The following is a 21072-nucleotide window of genomic DNA, read 5'->3' on the forward strand; positions in this document are numbered from 1 at the left end:
CGACACGGGGATACCACAGGCTCCCAGAAGACTTGGATGAAACCAGAGCTCAGGAGAGACAGCGGGTCCGCAGGTAGGTACCGGGTGCTGCAGGATGAACTCCCTCCCCGTCTCCTCCTTGCAGCCCCTGGTGGCCTCAGGGGGCCAGCCTCCCGGGCTAAAGAGACACGGGGGTTGGGGGGGGCGTGCCTCCTCTTTGACTGGCTGGGGCTGTGGGGGGCGGGGGCGGCCCAGGGACCAGAAGGGGGTTGTCACTTCTACTAAAGACCTTTCTCATGCCCCATCTTACTTAAGGCCTGTGCTGGGCAGACTGTGCCGTATTTAAATTCTTCACTCCCAGAACTCATGGCCTAAGGACGCAGCTTCTGGAGATCTAGCTGTTTTGGAAGCCTGTGCGGTAGAGCGACGAGGAAACTGGGAATTCTGAACAGGACAGACCTGGGAGGCATCTCGGCTCAGCTACTAACCAGGTAGATCTCGTGGGATACACTTCTTAACCGCCTGGAAATTCGTTACATCCTAGCAAAGGGGCTGCCGGTCATGGAAGCAGATGACGTGACGGGCGCAGGGGGTGTTTGGCAAATGACGCCACCGTTGCTGCCGTTAGCTGGCTGTGGTCAGGGGAGACGGAGCCTTAAACAGCAGAAGCCACAGCACCGTGCTGGCCAGGCCTCCGAGCACAGCGGCATGGAACAGAGAGGCTGCGCCACCACGAAACGCAGCTCGCTAACTGGTGTTTATTAGCTAAAATTCTAATTATATGAATTGAGGAGGGACGTATCACCAGGGATGCCAAGTAATTAGAAATTAAGGCGAGACGATGGATTTCAGTTTCTGAATTGATCCTACCCACACACGCCAGGTAACAGGAAATTGAGTTTCGGTGTGCTAGGTGCCCGAGGAACGCAGCACGGAAATTCGGATGATTGAAAGTCGGAAGGCAGCCCTGGGCGGTCCTGCGAGGTGCCACCAAACAGCCCAGCCCTCCCCACGGAGACGGGCGTGACAGCCGCTCTCGGCGCCAGGCAGCAGAGGTGGCGAGATTTGAAATTGAACACCTAGGTTCAAGTCTCAGACGTGTGACCGGTGGGGACAAAAATACCTGTCACGACTGAACTGCAGGGTTGAGGTGAGACTCAGATGAGGCAGCCAGCGGATCTCATGGCTCAGGGCGAGTTCCTGTGGGGCACCCACCCCGACCTGCCCTCAGGGGAAACACGCTCACTGGGAACTCCGAAACCTCTGCGGTGACAATTTTCACATCAGATTGAAATGGCCGGCCTTATGTTTCCGTAAGGTTTTCTGGTACGAGGCTGGGCCTTACTCACCTCTCTATGTCCTGCGCTTAACGGGTCACCTAGCGGATCTCACCAGGGACAGGCTTCCTAGCACCTAGAGAATGCCAGGCACTCCATCCGTGGTTCCTGACCTGGGCAGAGCTAATGCGAGCTCAGGGAGACACGAAGACAGGTACCGATGGGGCTTTACGGCAGCGACAGGGAGGGTGTCGCTACTTCTGGCCGAGAAGATGAAGGACGATGCCTCGGAGGGGTCAGAAGCCACGAGGCTGACACACCACGGCACAGACGGAAAAACGGGCCTGAGCAAGGGACAGTGCATGTAGAGCCTGGAGGGCACCCAGCGAGTCTGAAGGGCAGCAGACCTAACGAATACGTCCACAGACCAAAGCCACGCAGTCACTTACGAAAAGCAAAAAGATATGTCTCCTATTTAAACACAGAGGCCACACACAGACTCATTGGCCCTAAGTGAGCGTCCACCGCTCAGCTGTTTTAGGAGCCAGCTGCCTCTCTGCCTGCTCACTGCTGTTTTCCAAACTTGATCTGGGCACCATACAAGTTCGTGGCTGGCTATTTTAAATATTTTCCATCAGCGGCAAGTGAGATGCCTATTTGTCTTACGGCTGCAAGCAGAGCTGAGATGATCTGGCATCGCCACAAGGCAGACAGTTATTTCATGCCCTGTTAATTCCTAATGCAGCAACTACAATATCATTCCTACTTTGAAAAGAGGTGCTTTTTTTCTTTTTAATATGTGGCCTACGTGCCCAAGTAAATAACATCGGTCCTAATGAGGCCCAGTCCACAAACACAACCTCGTTACCGCCGTCAGCACGCTCGCGACGGCTTGGAGCCCCGGGCAGTCCGTCAAGGGGTCAGCGGAGCCGGCTTCCTCCTGGTGGCACAGGCAGGTAGTCAAACACCTTCTCTTCGCGGCTGCAACTTCCCATCAGAGATGACGGCCGCCTTTTCTGCCGGGCGGATGGTCCAGGCCGGGAGTTTCCTGTCCACCACGGAATGGGCTCGGTGGGGAGGGCGTCTTGGTCCACGGCGCCACGTGGAGCTGACAGCCCCTGCAGCGACCGCCAGTAGGCACCCGGGGCAGGACATCCGGCAAGGCGCGCTGTGCGATCGAGGCAGAGAAAGTCTCAGCCCCGGGAGGCGAACATCTGGCCTGACACCGGGCAGTACTGGCCACCTGCCGCTTTGAACCACATTAGCTATTTTAAACCAGCCTCTGTCGCTGCCCACTGAGGCTTCACTGTCTGACTCCAGCCTTCGCCTAGTTCCCCGTGTGTACGTCACTTCCGTAAGCCCGAGTGGGCCTTCGGCAGCCCCCCTACGTGCTCCGCTCGGGGCCTTGCGATTGCTCCGTCTCAGCCCACGCCGCCCTGTGTCAGGCCTGCGTGCTCGATGTTTGACCCCCGTGACATCCCAAGCGTCTTTACAGCACCGCATCCTCCGTACCCATCACGATGCTGCTGGGTCGCGTTGCTACGTGCTCCGCTCGGGGCCTTGCGATTGCTCCATCTCAGTCCACGCCGCCCTGTGTCAGGCCTGCGTGCTCGACGTTTGACCCCCGTGACATCACAAGCGTCTTTTACAGCACCGCGTCCTCCGTACCCATCACGATGCTGCTGGGTCGCGTTGTGCATTTGACAACCGGCTGGTGACTGAAGGGTATGTGCTGACTTGACGTGAAACAACTACAAGTCCCACCGAGTGTCCGGGAGCGACCGGTGTCAGGGCAGGCGCATGTCAGAACCAGGCTCGCCCGGCTCAAGTCCCAGGTCCCCACCGATTTGTGGCAGGATGTGGGGCGAGACCCTCTCTGGGGCTCAGTCTCTTCCTCTATGAACTGGGTCTAGCAAGGGCTCTGCATGGACGTTTTGAGGAGGGTTGGGTGACACATGCACCTGGCACGTGGCTGTCGCTGCACTCAGCATGTGGCCTCTCTCTGTCATGGAGCCCAGCAGTGAAGAGGTTGGTAGGTGGGCAGCCCAGAGCTAGCCTTGGTTCTGACAGGCCGTCACTCTCCGGAGAGGGGTATGAGGACCGGGCTGAAGACAGCCCCGCACGCTTCTGAGGCCAGACAAGAGCACCGTGAACTTGAAAGGTCCTCTTCCGGCTTGGCCCACATCACCTCGGGCTGGCTTATCCCAGCTCGTCCGACCCCTGGCACAGCAATCCCGGAGGGAAGGGGACGCTTTAGATCTGCCCGTCTGCACTCAGGACTTCCCGCCCCCATCAGGCTCCCGAAAGGCAGGCGTAAATCTGTGTGTGGAGCGGGACCCGCTTCCGGCCCGCCGAGACTTCATCTCCTGAGACGCTGACATCACAGCCACCTTCTTTTTCCTCTCTGCCAACCTCTGTCATCCCCGGAAACCTTATCGAGTTGGCGTCTCCTTGGCTTACAGATAAGACGACTAATCGTGGACCTAACAGCTCGTCAGCTTCAGAAGCGGCTGCCCCCATCCTGTGCCCGGCTGAGAAAATCAATGTGCCTCTGAGTCGCATTGTGTATCAAGGGCCCCAGCCTGAGAACAAAAGCATCAGGGCTGGAAGTTCTCCTGGCCTGAGGGAAGGCTTACAGCGAGTGATGTGTTAAACGGTACGTCCGGATATCTTCATCGTGCCCCTGACCCGAGGTGCCCGGCCCGGGTGGCAGAAAATCACAGCTCCAGGACCCCGTGCGAGGCTGCCTGCCTCTCCCGGCGGCTGGGTACGCTGGCTGGCACCGAGCCTCGCACGACGTGGGGGCTGAGTCAGCGGGAACCGCCCGAGGAGTCCACGGAAGGAGAAAACAGGTTCCAAACTGGCGAACCCCCCCGGCCCCGCAGGACACAAAACCCCGTGTATATCCACATCACAGTGCCCCACGTGGAAAGGACCAGCGGCCACTGTGCCCTGCATGACCACTGGGCTTCCCGGCCACCGGGGGCACGTGCGGGAGGAACCAGTGAGATGCGGAGTTGGTCTTGCCAGAGGCGGCTGTCTTCGGGGGACGTTTAAAAGTCACACCCATGGTAGACAGTCCACAGCAAAGGGCTGCGATTAACGCAAGAATGTGCTCGCCCCAGGAATAGTTAGGGAAGACCAAGTTCAAACCACCTTTCATCCACCGGTGTGTGACGGGGTGAGGAGGAGACAGCAGCGCTCGGTGCTGGTCATTAGCGCAGCCACTTCGCAGGGGTCTGGCCGTGTCCAGTAAAACGGAAACTGCTCAGACCTCACAGCCGGCGACTGCAGGGCCCGGCCGCACGCTGCACGCGCAGACGCGCATAGCGTGCGACGCTGAGAACACGGATCTAAAAGCCCACGGACTAGGGGGCCCCGGGTGCTCACACAGCGGGACGCGGTTAAAGGGATGCGGGGGTCTAAGTATAACGCAGGTGCAGCCCCAACTACCGTGCCGAGTGACCAGGGAAGCTACGCAGAACTCGGCGTGAGTCAGGCCCACAGTCCCACCAGCTGTGGCGCTTGGCTTACTACCCACCTCACCTGAGACCCTGACCATATCAGCCCCTCCAGGACGCCTGTCGTAAGGCCCAGCCCTCCGTACCTCTCACACCACTGATGACCTCCAGGTACGGCTGGCTCCTTTGAGTCCACGGGGCAGAGGACATGGCTCCTTTTTTCTCTGTAGACACCACAGGGCCGTGCGCAGAGTAGGGCCACATGCAGTGTTTGTTGAGCCACTCAGTGGGACGACTCCCTGAGCTCAGTGCGAGAGGCCTCTACACCTGAGGCCACCGAGGTGGCCTCTGTCTCCGAGAACCCGAGAGCACACCCCTGTGTCGCTGGCCAAGGCTTGTCCCAACCCATGTGCCCTGCCCACCGCCCACTGCCACTCACACCTGGAAAGTCATGGACACCCCTCACAGTCTCATATGTCCCCCCAAGCCCTGCTGTGCTCCAGGGGTCCAGACGGTCCCCGTGCATGTGCCTCCACACCAGCCCTCAGGGGCGGCAGCCACAGTCACCCCAAACGCAAAGGCGGCCTGGGAATAACCACAGATCACTCTGGTTCCGCCCAGAGACGATGCTAATTTATAACCGAGGGGAGAAAATGAACACGGAGGCTCGTTCCCCTCTGGGCTTCTGGGCTGCGAGGAAGAACGCCACCCCGTTACTGACACTTCCACGTCACCGAAGATGGGACGCGCAGAGACCTGCGGGCACAGGCGCTGTTTGCCACAGCTCTGGCGTGAATTCCCAGCACTGCTGCGCCCGAGAGCACCCCTCATTCTCGCCCCCCACATCCCCTCTCCCACAGGCGAGAGCGGGGAACCGAGATTCTCTGTCAGGCTCTTTGTTCATCATCATAGAGTGCTGCGCCTAGGTGTTTAAAAGACCCCACAAAATCATAGACAAGCGTCCATCTCTCTGTGGCGTGATCCAATAAAAGCCATTGGATGCTATTTTCAGTAGCCATTGAAGAACGCGATTCAAACAGAAGAGGCCACGATGACAAGTGCGTCACAAGGCATGCCGGCATGGAGGGCGAGCTGCTGGACGCCAGTGCTGGCCATCGATCCCGGCTCGCTAGCAGACCCACGTGCCAACACACTCCAGGGGGACCTCCCTTCGGCCAGTTCGGAGTACCGGGGGCTCACAAGCCAGCTCCTTGGCTCCTGGCCCAAGACGGCGCCCACCACGCCCCCAGGGAAGACCCGTACGGGGGTCAGCGAGAAACACGGAGAAGCGGGTGCTCACCCGCTGGCCGGCCAGTGGCACACCGCGGTTCACGTCCCGTGCCGTGACACTTGGCTTGGGCGCTCGGACCGTGACAGAGGAACCAGGGTGAGACCCTGTGGAGTCAGGACGACCGCAAGGAAACCAGACAGTGCCCTGTGCCCCAAGGACATAACTCAGGTGTGTATGAGGCCCCGCGGTGCTTTCTGCCGAGCTCACCTGGCCCCGCAACCATCCCACACACCTGTCAGCGCATCGAATTAGCTCTAAGGCCTGCGCGCTCCCCGAGGCCGAAACACCCACAGGGGAACAGAAGGGCTGGTCTGTGGAGGGAGGGAAGCCAGGCTCTGGCTGGCGACCACCATTCCCATGGGACCCGCTCGCTTCTGCAGGCAGCTTGCGGTCCCAGCCCACACACCGGTGCCTCCCGAGGAACGGGAGCTTTAGTGGAATCGGTGTCACCGGAGTGGAGACTGTGGGGTGCGAAGGTCGCAGGAAACAATAAGCAGGGGCTTGACCAACACAGACGCTGGGGGCAGAGGTGACGGGCGCCGACCCCGCCACAGCAACGCCGTCCTCATCGTGGCCCGAAAACGACATTTGTACAACAACAACGACAAAAGCCTTGTGTGCGCTTTACCTCCACGCCCTGGACCTTCAGCTTCATGTGGTCCTCTCTGGTGGTTTTGCCATCTTTCCTCTTCTTCCAGCAATACCCGTCCTTCCTGTATTTCACTTTCTTCCTGTTGTAGAGGATCATCGAGCCATTCTGGGGTCTGCAAACGACAAACGGTTACGTTACCAAGAGAACCAAGCAGAGGACAAATTTATGAAGAAAGAGACCATAGACCGGTAAAAGTCCCTCCAGAAAAGGCCACATTCCACATTTGCTGGGACGCGGCTTTCCACCGTTTACCGCAGGCCCCTGGATTAACCATGTTTCATGCACAGCCACAATCTGCTTGTGGATTTGATACCTAAGGAATTAAGTGTGACAATGATAGACTTAAAAAAAAACAAAACAACCCTTAGTATTAGTCACCCTCTAATCAGGATCGACGATGGGGGGGCCTGAGCTCCACAATGAAAAGCAGGAAACGGAGAGCAGGGCAGAGCCGGGGGTGCTGTGGCGGCCTCTGCGGTATCTTACCTCGTGCAGAAAGATTTTGATTTTCTGCACATCTCTCCATCCCTGGCCTGCCATTAGGGAATAAATAAGTTCGCGCAGACGCCGGATGCCGGTGCTGGGGACGGACCAGCGGCAGGGCTGCTCGCTGAGGCCGAGCCCTCTCGATTCACCGCCTGCCTCAGACCAGTGCTGGACAGAGGGGCGTCTTCAGCTCCCCTCTCCAGCCAGCGAAGCACCTGATTTTTTTCCCATTGGGCTTCAGCTGTCAGAGGGCTCAGTAACCAGCAGGTAAATTTGTCTATTTGGTCCACGACCACCGTACTGTAGAAAAACAGTTGCCCTCGTGCTAAACGCTAACCGTAGGGTGGCCATTCCGGCGCCATGGAAAAGAACAGATAAAAAGAACCTCGAATTGTCCTCAAAGAAGCCACGTGTCAACCAAGGTTTGCAACCGCCAAGGGGACAAAGAGCCACGGTTGACCGCTTCCAGAATGAGTTTCAGCAGGTGTGGGTGAGTCCGCCTTCAGGGAAGACGCCCCTGACAGCTAACAGCACTCTGCTCCCCTGCACCCCGCAGTGGCCAGCTCCGTGTCACTGTGCACCCGAACGCTCAGCACAGAAAACCGAATGCCAAGCGATTCTGTGACCCACGAGACCAGCCCGGGCATGCCATGTCCCTCCCAGCCGAGGCGAAGGAGCGGCTTCATGTAAGGCGAACTGGCTTCCGCTTCTCCGCCACAGCACGGGTGAGAGGGCTGGCCCTCCCTCCGTCCCTCCGTCCCTCCGTCCCTCTTCCCCGGGGACCAGCACAGGGGCCTCTTTTCTGTTCCTTTGAACAACAGGCCATTTCAGTGGGGCACAGAACACTGGCTGGTGACGTCTGACTGAGCCATTGTGTGTAGGAAGAAAACAATCATGCCAGGGTCACAGCAGCCGGGCGGTGTCATTCGGCAGCAAGGTGACGACTGAACAGCCATCCCCTGGAAATTACACACTTTCGGCGATGACTCCCAACACTTCGCCGTTTGCCAATCACAGGGCAGGTGGTTGGTGTCGGTGTCGGACCCCTCCCCAGGCCGGCCTTGACTAACACAATCGGGGAACAGCCCTCCCGGCTGGCTTGTCACGGCGCTGTCAGCTGACGGTGACTGTCTCGTGCCTGCCAGGCTGCACAGTCTTCCGTTTCTAATGGCAGGTAAACTCGAATGTGGAGTCGACGGTGCCAGCCCCTTCGACTTCAGCCGCGCTCTGCTGCCCGTAGTTCATCTTCAGCGGCTGTGAGCCCTCCCCCACCCCGAAAGATCACAGCAGCGCCCCAAGTGCACCTGCCGTGCTTAGGACCGGCGCCTGAGGGGCAAGCAAAAGAGCACGTCTGATCGACTAGACGGCTCCGCACGTGTCGCCCCCGCTCCGAACAGGAATGCGGTCGCTCACGAGAGCGTGGCAGCCCCCGCCTCCCGTCCCACAAAGCGCATCTGCTGCAGGAGACGCAGCGTCAGTCCAACCCGGCCTCCCGTGAGCTGACAAAGGGCTCCCTCTTGCCCCTTCTAAATGTGGCCAAGAACCTCAGCAGCGTCTTCAGGCCAGCTGTCCCCAGATTGTAACCGCTATGACCCAGACAGAGTGACCCCCCTAGACACGGCCGCGTCTGGTCGGAAACACACCCGCACTCGCACCAGAAAAACCGTCTTCCTCTGGGGACCTGACTTCTTATTTGAGGGGGAGCAGGATATGTGACCCCGAAATGTGCCACTTTGGCACGTGGATGATTTTGAACCGAAGGCAATCGAGGCCTAACACAGTCAGGAAGACTTTTTTCCCCCTGTCCCTTAACGGCCTAAAAGCGCGCGGATAGGGAGCCTGTGCCGGGCAGAGAGCTGAGATGACTCCTTAGGGTGAACACTTATTTACCAAACATGGCTCTCCCGTCCTTCCAGAACCATCTTCCCGGCCCCTGGCCCTCCTCCCTCACTCAGGTTGGCCTGTTGCAAGCCTCAGCCATCTGACTGTCCGGGAGCCTCCTATTTTGGGGGCTCCCATATGTACAAAATTAAATTTGGATTTTTTCCTCCCGTTACTCTGTCATGTGCCCGAGCAACGATTAGACCGAAGAACCCAGAAGCTAGAAGAGGAGGAAGTTACCCCGCTGCACTCGTGGTGCCCGACGCGAGTCCTCGCCTGCTGGACACTGCTTGCTATGGCGCTGCAGCTGGCGACGCCGGGACCTCCGCCTGCGGGGTCAGTGGGCTCGAGGGCGCTCACCGTCCCTGTCCTTCCCGAGAGTCAGGCTGGCAGCAGACGGAGTCCCCGGGTGTGGAGCCTGTGGCAAAGGCTCCTGACGAGCACTCCACTTTCCTTTCGGTCCTTCGTCCTGCAGATGGTCATTGCTTGTGTCTGTCTTGTGTGTCACATGTCACAAGGAGGAAAAGCACAGGGCAGGACGCAGGCACAGGTCCTACCGAGCCATCGGAGGAGCCGGCCTATGCTGCGTTCACGATCCTCAGCAGACCGGCGTCTGTGTGGGCAGATTTCGCCTTGGGTCCCCTGTGTGAAAACGGGTCGAGTTTTCTTTTCGTTTTGGTCTATGTCCTGAGAGCTTAGCTTTGTGACCAGCGACAATACTCTCGCCGGTCTCCACTGGCCAGAAAGTGCCTGTGCCGGCACGCAGCTGGGGTTCTGAGCCAGGCGGTCACAAGCCGCACTTGGTGTCTGACCGTGCCAGCTCTCAGGGGAATTTGTCAGAAGGGGATACAGTCCATAGGGGTCTCATCTGGTCTTGTTAGTGCTGGAAAAGTCCCAGTCCAGGAGCATCTGTGCAGCGTCACCGATGGCGGGCCCAGCCTGGAGGTGTCACATTCTCGTGGGAGAGCAGAGACATCGGCTGTACTACACCATTCCCGACACCTGTGACAATGAAGTCCTTTGGTTTCCCTGGGCTAAACGGGAAGGAACTTTCTGGGTCCCGTAAAGGCTGCAGCTTTGCACTCTCTTTTGAGATGCCTCTTGCATCCCTGGTTAAGCCATGAGTCACTGTTGAGGTTAATGTAAGATCCTACTCACCAATGGCCAGACAATGGAGCCTTTGAATTGGCTAGACTTAAAAGAATATATATACATTTATTGCAGAGAGCTCTCAGCCTAAAAAGTTGTCCTATGGGAACCACGGAAAGACCAAGCCAAAAACTGGACACAAAGGAACACAGCCTTAGGGACTCCATTAGTAAGGTAGAAGAAAGAACAAAAGTTAGAACTCAAACCGCAGGCACATCCGACATAACCTCTCCTCCTTAAAATCCGACCCCATCTCCTCAGCAAACTTTCTCCGCTCCCAGACTCCCGTGCTGTCCCCAGAAAGCCCCTTACACGCCCCGCTGCCTGTTTGAACGGATTTACACAGAGCGCTCCGGCCTGATCTCTAGACCCAGCGTCTACAGGTTGCTCCGTAAACGCTGGAAGCAAGCAAGTGAAGTTAGCAGAAGCAGCCAGGCAACAGGGAGGCTCCTCCCTTTGCTGGGCTCTGCCGGAGTCAGGCCTCTCTATGCAAAGCCCTTTGCAGATGTGTCTGAGATCCCGCCCGAAGAACTCATGTCCCCCGACAGAAGCAGAGCTTTTCAGTTGTAAAGTCCCTCGACCTCCCTTTCCGAAGCTCCTTCTGAACTTCAAGAGGAATTTAAAACATTGAGGGCCACTGACAACCCTGTTTACCGAGACCTTATCTAACCCTAAGAGGTGTTACTCCCACCCATGATTGGACTGTAATTACGAGCCTGAGGCTCCCAGGAGAAAACCCCCTAATGAGGAAACAGATGGTCAGAAACCCCCCCTCCACAGAGGGTTTTCCTCCCAGGGAACTGGTCGAAAGTTAAATTGAGCCCTCAAACAGAAGGAGCGAGCCCGAGGCCTTTGTGGAACGCTTTCTATAGACTTTTCACAGGCAGGGCACGCTGAACCCTGAAGTGCCAGAACGTAGGAACCCTTTCATTTCTACCTCGGTGGAAAACTTTCTCCCTGACATAAAAAGGCGAATTCGAAATAGTGTGGTTGGGTGGCCCAGTGGAGCTCTCGGCATTACGATGGAAAAGGCTACCCGATTCTTTGAAGGCAGCTTGCAGGAAGAGTCGGTAAAAGGAGTGAGAATCCAGCTTTTGATTTACAACTTCAGTCTTCAGAGAAACAAAGCCTAACTCTGGGAGCAACTCAGACTCACTCTGATCCTCCCCATTTGCCTCCAGACATTTGCAGACACTGTAAAAAAATCATGGCATCAGAAGTCAACTATTCCTCATTTAAGCAAAAGAAGGAAAATTTTAAATAGTAATTACCCTGGACTGCTGATAATAGACAATATACCCCCAAACTTGCATTCTTTCTCGTCCCTCGAAGACATAAATCTTACCATGTCTTTGAAATTCAAATAGCCGATAACTGAAACAATGGCCTCAGACCGAAGAAAAAGGAAAGGAGGCTTTTAATATACAAACTGCTAAGAAGCCTCTTGTGCCCCAAATCTAGTCCACAGCCTCCTTAAAATTACTTGTCAAGGGCAAATATAATCCTCAGTCTTCTCCACAGATACTAGTGTAAAGCTTTAGCCACTGGAGTGGGTAACATCACCTTGTCCCATCCGCCAATTTGGATCCAACCATTATTTATAAACTAGCGAGTTTTATATTGTTGTACCTGATTCACGGCCAAAATTTTAGAATGGAAGCTACAGGGTCTCTGTCTGTCTAGTGTTTCTATGTGTCTGTGGACGTGTGTTACATCTATGAGATACTTTTCTACCTCTGAATGGCATCGCCAAACTTGATTTGTAAAAGAGCTCGATGTAATTGGCTTTGAAAGCGAGTGCTTATGAATTGTTTTCCTAAAGCTCAGAAATACGAAAACTAACAAATGTTTTTCAAGTTCCATGATCTAAGATAATTTTGCATAAATAAAAGCTAGCTTAAGTTGGTTGGTTTAATTAACACGAGAATGTCTTGAAAGCTAACAGCATTAAGTACAATACTTTTATTCTACCTAGATTTACTAAAAAAGTCAAGTAAGCTCACGTTATCTCTATTACAGATTTGTCATCAACAAAAATACTTTAAGCTGATGGCTGACTGCTTTAGCATCTCATAAAATTTTCATGAGTAATCAAGTACGATTGTTAAGACCAAGTGATTCGGTATAAATGGGATAAGACTTTGTGAGCGAACTTTTCAACAATAATTATATTCTATGGTCTGTCCACTTAAATAGTTTCCCAAATCTTTTTGGTAACTTGAAACCTTAGAGTTTTGCAAAATGAAATGAAATGATGGCAATTCATCGACTATCTAGATCATTCTAAAGAGGCTAACACACAGAAACATTGATTATTGAATAAAAAGTTTATCCACTTTGGGCTTCTCATTACAGAGAAACTAAACGTATTTTGATTTGTCAGTAAACCTAGCTTGTGAACATCGGAAAAACTACGATGAGAAAGCAGATGCTTCTAGAAGTTATGAAACGTAGTCATAAACTCGCCAATCTACAGAATGCTAATGTAACAGTTCACAAGTGTTTACTTAGCTGTCACTAGAAATTAAGGTTTCTAAGAGTTAAGAATTCTCATTAATAGATATAATTAAAACCACCTGAAATAATAAGGGGCCATCTCTGTGTGCAAGGAAAGCAAAATTTGTTTTCAATATGAGAAGGTATGAAGCGTGCCGCTGAATTTTTGTTGGGAGAAAAGAAAGAAATCATGTCCTACTTTGGGGCTGGTCATTTCAAAATGGGAAAGAGGAAAATCTGAGGACAAAAATCTGAATGCAAAAAGAAAACTGTAGAAAGTTTCGAGGGATAGAAATCTTGGGAACTGGCATGTTGTGTGTGCTTAAGCTGGCTGAACAGGGGTGGATCCAATTAAGTATTTTAAAAAATGAATGAATTAATTTAATATGCACTGATGTAAAAGTAGAATTTGGTTTTCTCTGTTAAAAGGCCAAAGTTTTCATGGATTATTGGTCTACTCTTAACAAGAGACTGTGAAAGGTTTTTTGTTTTTTTTTTTTAATCTTTTGAGTAATCTGCCTAGAAAACAGATTTTATGTTTTCTCAGAATAATTTCCTGGGCTTTATGTTATCTTTACCATCGAGTGTTTGCTTACTTAAGTAAACCTAGTCTTCTCAATATGAAGAGCTGAGTTTTGCTCAGCACTGTACAGCGTTCTATATTTGCCCTTGAAATGTTTCACTGTCACTTTGGCTAAATGGATAATTAAGTATTGTTTCATAACGACCTGTGATCCTCGTCAAATGTCCAAATCTTTTGATATGTTTGATAAACTTACCCCTCTCCACTTCCCCAAAAATTCAAATTCTAAATGAAGGTCTTTTGACCTTGAGGTAATGGAGATATTTTTAGTGGGTCCCTGGAACATCTCAAAATATTTGTTTTCTCTTCTTTGGAAAAGGGAGATGTTAAACTAATTCTGAATATCTGATATGTTAAATTACATAGGAGGCGTCATCCAATAAGAATACTAAGCTGTCTTCGTATTGTATTTATATAGGTATGTGGTATAAGTGTTCTAAATAGTGTATGGAATTCTTAGAAATCGGATGTCCTGGTGACATTAGCACTTGTAATTCCAGTCGTTATCTTAAAATGTCATGTGTCACAGAAATAACCAAAGTTCCTTGTCAATCACATTGTAATGAGCTCTCCTCGGATCTTTAACCAGGGCCATTTAAAGTTTTCTGTCATTTACAGCCAGTTACTATTTTACACTGACGCTTTTGCAAAAGTGGCCCTGCCGATCTTCAAAGAAATTCATGGGAAGGATTCTGACAAGTACTGCAGACTACAGGTTTCTGATAACTCTCAGATCACACTACTGAACGGGGTAAGAAATTACGGAACTTGAATTAAAAAGAATCTGATGGCTTCGTAAAACTGCTCACAGAAGACCGAGAATTAGTCACACGTGATTGAATGGTTATAATTTTTATGACTTTTTGTTTAAAATCGCTGGTTCTTGAATCTTGTGTTTCCCACATATGAGGAAACCTTTCCTCTTAAGCCATCTCCGACTTACCAGCAGTTCGGTAAAACACATTTTTTTGTGAACGAAGATGAAACATTTATCTTTTTCTCTCTACCTGATCCCTCCAGAACATGTAAACTCTGGCCAGTGTTCTTATTTTCATGCCAATACAGTGTAATAAGGATTGGTTCTCCTTACGACAGGACACGACTTGGTTATGTGACCAAGGCCCTGACTGGAATGTCATATTTGAGAAGGACGTACACGGACTCAGATGTGACCAGACAGCTTTAAGGAACGAAGGTTGATTTTATGGAGCCAACAAAGCCCCGTGGAAACAGCGGTCTGGTCCCTTGCTTACCGGGTTCCCTCACTTGTAAGTCACTTCCTGACAAGCTCGAGAACCTCAGGGTGTTTGGGGACCTTGAGAAGAGAGGGGTTTACCCAAATTGATGGGTACTGTGGGCAGAGTCTGTTGATGAGTCCTAGGCGTGGCTTTGCTTCTGGCCTCAAGAGGCTTTCAAGAGTTCAGTCTGAAATTCTTTATGAAAAGTTCCAGTGAAGCAAACTCAGGGTCTGCACGGTTAATCACCATTCTTGCTGCATTTATGTAAATAACCGGGTCGAGTTTATGAAAACTAGACTTAATCTGCAAACAAATTAGTCTTAATGTAGTTATCTTTGATGGAAATGAGGGCAATTGTAGAAGGAAATACTGTGTTTCAATAATGCCCCTCTGTGGATACCGAATTCTGGTACCGTTGATTGTCTCTGGGGTCTTGTTTTCTACCTATGAACTGGACTAGACCCCGAATTCTTCTCATTTCTTCTAATATTTAGCCACAGTTCTCCCAACTAATGTTTCCAATTTTCCTCCCACCCTTCCGTCTTGGAATCCTTAGAACTAAAACTGCCCTTTTCATTTGTTTGTTTCCATAGAAATACCTCATGTCAAATATCTGATTGTTTGCTCAAAATGAGTTTAACTGAACTGACCTGTTATCGTCAGGACCGAGACTGGTTCGGGGAGATGGAGCGACCTACCAGCTCAGCTTCTGGACAGTGAAAATTCTCGAGAAAGTTTCAAAGGTGGGACTGAGGAGTTGCAGAATATGTGACCCCAAAATATGCCACTTTGGCATGTGGATGATTTTGACCTGAAGGCAATGGAGGCCTAACACACTCAGGAAGACTTTTTCCTCCCCTGCGTCCCTTAATTGCCTAAAAGTGCGTGGATAGGGAGCCTGGGCCAGGCAGAGAGCTATTGCCAGAGATGACTCTTTAGGCAGGACAGACACTTATTTACCAAACATTGCTCTTCCGTCTTTCGAGAACCATCTTCCTACCCTGTGACCCCGGGCCCCTGGCCCTCCTCCTTCGCTCAGGATGGCTTGTCGTAAGCCTCAGCCATCTGACTGTCCCACAGTCTCATATTCGTGGGGCTCCCGTATGTACAAAACTAAATCTGGATTTTCCCTCCTGTTAATCTGTCATATGTCAATGTAACTATTAGAACAGCCAAAAAAACCAGAAGGGAGAAGGGAAGGTCTCCTCCCCAACGCATTCTGAGAACGTGAGGATGGCACCTTTGGCACCGTTGGCAGGACATGACCCCACAGAGAACCAACGCGTCCAACTCAAACGGCCTTGATAAATGGAACCGTCATTTTAACTTGCAATAATAAGCAACCTAATCATGTTTAACCCAACACTCCGGTTTGATTAGAGCTCGCCTCTGCTCTGTGTGATGGGGTGTCCCTCCCTCCGTAGTTCACAGGTCTTGGGACTGGCGAAGGGAAAACCAGATGTGCTGCAGAGGGCCCCACGGGCCCCGCAATGCAAAGAAAATGAAGCCGTACTGCACGCTGAAGCTGGTACAAAGGGATCTGAGGAAGGAGGGAGGAGCTGGGAGGAACCAGAGGGGGCCTCTGGTCGGCAGCGGGGCCGGTCACCGAGGGCTTTAGTGTGCTTCATGAAGGCATAAAAAGGTAGCACCCGTCTGAGAAGGCAGAGAGATGGAGATGGAATTGGGGACGGAGGGATACGGCAACTGTGAGGAGCCATGCAAGTCCCGCTCCTTAGTAACGAGGAGGCACGTGACACGCAAGTCTATGTCCATACCTCCTCCGTACGTATGCCGACAGCCACATCCACGTCTGCATTTACAGCTATGTCTGCGGCTCCGCCTGTGTGTGTGTGCACAGCAGCATCTATACGTCCACATCTATCCAGAGCGACATCTACGTCTTTATGCATGTCTGCGACTATGTCTCCATCTCCATCTCCAATGTGTGCTTCCTCACAACAACCCTATCGTCCCAACACACAGATCAAGAGGAAATGAAGCCTTTCGAGCCAGAAATTGTCCCAGCAGGCCTCGCTCCAAGTCCAGAGCCACCCCTGCAGCCACTGGTTTAGCACAGACAGTGGGGCCAGCCCAGCTCCGAATCCAGTCCTGCTCTACTACCTGGGAGCACCCGGGGATTTGGGGTGAGTTCCCGGCTTCCTTGCCCCTTGGGTGGGAAAACTCGGGGTGATCCGCATGGCCGCCCAGAGCGTGGGCTCCGGTTTCCCACGGAGGTGACTTGCTGGGAAGGACCGTCTGTCTGTACGTCTCCCGCTCCACTCTGACTCACTCTCTCCTGCTGGTGTCTCCTGGGACCACTTCTCAAACAAACTGCTGGATGCAAATGCTCATCTCAGGACCTCCTTCTGGGAGAAGCTGAACTAAGGCCGATGGTCTCAGGGAGCCTCGGAGAAACCATCCGAGACCTCCCCACAGTGGCGAGAGGCAGGTGAAGAACTGGGAGCTTCCTTCTAGCGTCATTAACCTTTGAATCCAAGAAACTAACAGCTAGCAAAACCAGTAACGCTCAGCGCCATATGGTGAAAAGATCACGGGGTCGATGAAAAAATTGCAAATCATAAAAGCAAAGAAGCAGGTATCAAATTAAGATACATAACCAAGTTTATATCTACATTTTAGCTTTTCTAAATGTGTGCGTGTGAAGCACACACAGAGACACAGAACACATAGAAGAAATGATGCAAGACTCCATTTGCTAGATAGTAAAAGAAAATGAAATACCTAGGTATAAATTTAATGAGAAATTCCTAAGATTTAAGAAGAAAAAACTATAAAAATCTGAAAGACACAAAGGTAGTTTTTAATCAATGCAAAATGTAACACGTTCTTGGTTAGGAAAAGTTAAGATTATAAAAATATCAGTCATCCCAAAGTTAATTTATAAATATAATGTAATGACGATGAGAATCTCATCAGGATATTTTTTCTTGCTGTAGAGAAATGGATTATAAAATTTATTAGGAAGGAAAAAAAACTCCAAGAATAGCCAAAGAAACTCACATAAAGAATACCACGGTATAGAGGCTCGCCCCTACCAGCTACTAACACATTCTGTTAAGCCTCTATATTTTAAAAAGTATGAAAATGACATACAAATAAATAGATAGACCGATGGAACAGAACAGGAAATCCAAAACTATTCCCACTTACCTATGCGAATTTAGTGTACACCAAAGGAGGCATCTCAGTTCAGTTGAGGGGAGGGGACCAACATTGGAATAACTAGATTGGCATATGGAAGAAGATACAATTGGGTCTACCCCTCACATCATACAGCAGCATGAATTCCAATGGAATGGAGATTTAAATGTAAGAAATAAAATCATACATACTCTAAAAGAAAATATAGGTAAACTTTTCTACGATCTGAAAGTGGGGAAAGCTTTCCCAACTCTGATGAAAAAAATCCAGCAACAGTATGTGAAATATAGGTACATCTGATTACATAAAAATAAAACTGCCAGACTGTTTCCCAAAGTGGCAGCACCATTTTCCATTCCTACTAGAAATGCATAACAGTTCCAACATCTCCACATCCGCCCCGACATTTGGCATCGACTGTCTTTTGGACGATAGCCATCCTAGTGGGTGTGTGCTAGGGTTTTAATTTGCATTTCCCTAATGACTAATGATGTTGAGCATCTTTTCATGTCCCTATTAGCCATTCATATAATTTCCTTGGTGAAATGTCTTATTTGAATATTTGCCCATTTTTAAATGAATTGTTTGTCCTCCTTTTGAATTATAAGAGTTATTTATATAAAATCTGGATACAAGTCCTTTATCAGATACACGATTTGCAAATATTTTCTCCAAGTCCATGACTTTTCTTTTTCTTAATGAAGACTTCTAAAGAGCAAAAGTTTTTAATTTTGGTAAAGTCCAATTTATCAATTTTGTTTTATTAATTGTGCTTTTAGCATCATATCTAAGAATTTGGGGCCTATCCCACGTCCATAAAAATCTGCTCTCATGTTTTTTTCCTAAGAATTTCACAGTTTTAGCTCTTACCTTTAAGTCTATAATGCATTTTGAGTTAAGTTTGGTGTATAGTGTGAGGTAGGGGTCTAAGCAGGTCGTTGGCACATGGATCCCTATTTGTCTCAGCACAGTTTGGTTTCGGCTTTGTTTTCTTTTTAAGGCTATTCTTTCCCCACAATGGACTGATATTACACCTTTATTGAAAATAAATTGACCATAAACATATGGCTTTATTTCTGGACTTCACAATCTGTTCCATTTTCTATCCTATGATAATACTATACTGGCTCGATTGTTGCAGCTTTATAGTAAGTTATGAAATCAGGGAGTATAAATCCTCCATCTTTATTCTGATTTTTCAAAATTATTATGTGTATTCTAGGTCTTTCGTATTTCTACATAAATTTTAAGATTAGTTTGAAAATTCTTCAAAAAAAGCACCAAACGAGCCTGCTGGAATTTTGATATGAGTTGCACTGAATCTAGAAATCAATTTAGAAACAGCTGCCATGTAACAATACTGAATTTTTGAATCTTCAAAGGCTTCTAATCACAGAACATAGAATGCCTTCCCATTTACGTAACTCTTAAATTTCTCTCAGTAAGACTTTGTGGTATAGGTTCTACACTTTGCAAATCAAATTCATCGAAGGACTTTATTCATTTTGATGCTACTGTGAACGTAATTGTTTTTTAATTTTATTTTGGGATTATCCACGATATAGAAATACAATTAATTTTTGTATATTGAGTTTGTATCCTATGACCTTGCTACACCCATTAATTAGTTCTATAATTTTCTTTGCAGTTTCTTTAGGATCTTCTATATATATATAATCAAGTCGCCTGTGAATAAATATAGTTTCACATCTTCCTTTCCAGTCTAGACGCCTTTTAATTTTTTTTCTTGCCTTATTGCACTGGCTAGAAGCTTGGTACAATACTGAGCAAAAGTGGTGAGAATAAATGCCCTTGTCTTTTTCCTCATTTAGGGGGAAAACATTCCATTAAGTATGATGTGAGCTGTATCAAAGACAAATTAAATCACATGAAAAAGATTTATAAATCAACTTGAAGAGGCTCCCACTGACCAAAGATGGGATGATTTGAGCATCAATAAAGAACAGTAACTGCAATGGATTAAAACACATTAAATATGTTTAAATCCGAAGTTCCTAATGAACCCAAAGCCCACAAACAAAAATCTAATTGATTGATTTTGGAGGATGCTAGTGACCCAATATATTATTTTGAAAACTAAAATAAATAAGTATGCAAGTAAATAAATAAATAGAGATGGATAAAGAATCAGGCATGTATCCTACTTCCTGTACAAACCGTTCCTTTGAATTTTCCAGGAGCAAAAGAGAGGACTGTATCTATAAAAGTGTTCTGGCTCCAAATGAAGAAGTGAGAGAATTAAAATATCACCATTTGCAACCTCTAATAGATGGATCGGCCATCAACAGTGACCGGCATCACAAAAGAGAAACAACCAGATAGTATGAGTCCCTGAAGGAAGAACATTTTCCTGCAGAAAAGGGGAAAAAAAGGAGTTTGAAATTATTCAGACATTTGATCTAACTACCACTGGATAAGACCCACAGAAGGCAGCACAAAGTAAAAAAACACCATGGGGCTATCGTCAGCACAACGCAGACTGTGGGAAGCTCTACAGGACAAATGCCCTGGATTTATTAACAGGTCCGACGCGGAAGACAGTGAGAGCATGCTGGAGTGGGGACGTATAAATTTCAAAAGATAAAGAGATACATCAACCCGTCGCAATGTGTAGACCTCACCTGAATATAAAGCCAAAAAACGAACCATAAAAAGAAAATATGGTATTTGTGAAACAATTGGAATTTTGGACAGTGACTGGATATTTATGTCATTTAGAATTAATTTTCAAGAGTGATAGTCGTGGTGTAGATATTTTTTAGAAAAGAGAGACCATACATGTTAGAGATATATGATGAAACATTTACCAATGAAACTATACAGCATCTAAGATATGTTTCAAAATAATGTGTGCGGGGAGGGGGAGGGGTGGACGGGTATGGATGAAACATGACTGGCCACGTGTTGGCCATAGTTGAAAGTGGATGATAAGTAGATGGGAGTTCATTGTACTAGTCTATCTACATTTGTACAGGTCTGAAATTTCCCATAGAAAGTTTTTAAAAAGAAGACGGTCATGGGATTTGGAGTGAGCTCCAGGTTACATCTCACATCTTGGCTCAGTTCCTTATGAGCTATGTGACCTTGAACCAACCTTGATCTCTACGTTGTAGTAGACATTATGTACACGAGTTGCCCAGCACGCTGCCTGCCTTGGAATCCATGTTCTTCATGACTAATAACGACGAACTCGGCCCCTTTTTCTAGGGTTCCCTAAGGGAACAATGATGGAAGGACCTAGGGAGTCATAAGATGGCATAACATTGATTACACCTGGGAAATTCACCCATGGGAGAGGCCGTCGCTGCACCCGTGATGCACCCACCCTTGAACCACCTCTTTAGGGTGTGACATATTTTTCAAATTAGGTGCATAGAAGAAAAGGAATAACTGAAG

At 49.4% G+C, this 21072-nt stretch overlaps 1 protein-coding gene across 1 annotated transcript in view; it reads right to left on the bottom strand.

Annotated features, from left to right (window-relative positions):
- Window positions 1–21072, bottom strand: part of LOC112481771 (calmodulin-binding transcription activator 1) — a 436830-nt gene that overhangs the window by 299997 nt on the left and 115761 nt on the right. The window contains exon 2 of the mRNA XM_025048577.1: window positions 6637–6772. Within this exon, the coding sequence (XP_024904345.1) occupies window positions 6637–6756 (120 nt within the window). The 5' untranslated portion in view covers window positions 6757–6772. The remainder of the gene's footprint in view (window positions 1–6636; window positions 6773–21072) is intronic.

This window comes from Pteropus alecto, unplaced genomic scaffold, assembly GCF_000325575.1.
Source record: "Pteropus alecto unplaced genomic scaffold, ASM32557v1 scaffold125, whole genome shotgun sequence".
Taxonomy (NCBI): Eukaryota; Metazoa; Chordata; class Mammalia; order Chiroptera; family Pteropodidae; genus Pteropus; species Pteropus alecto.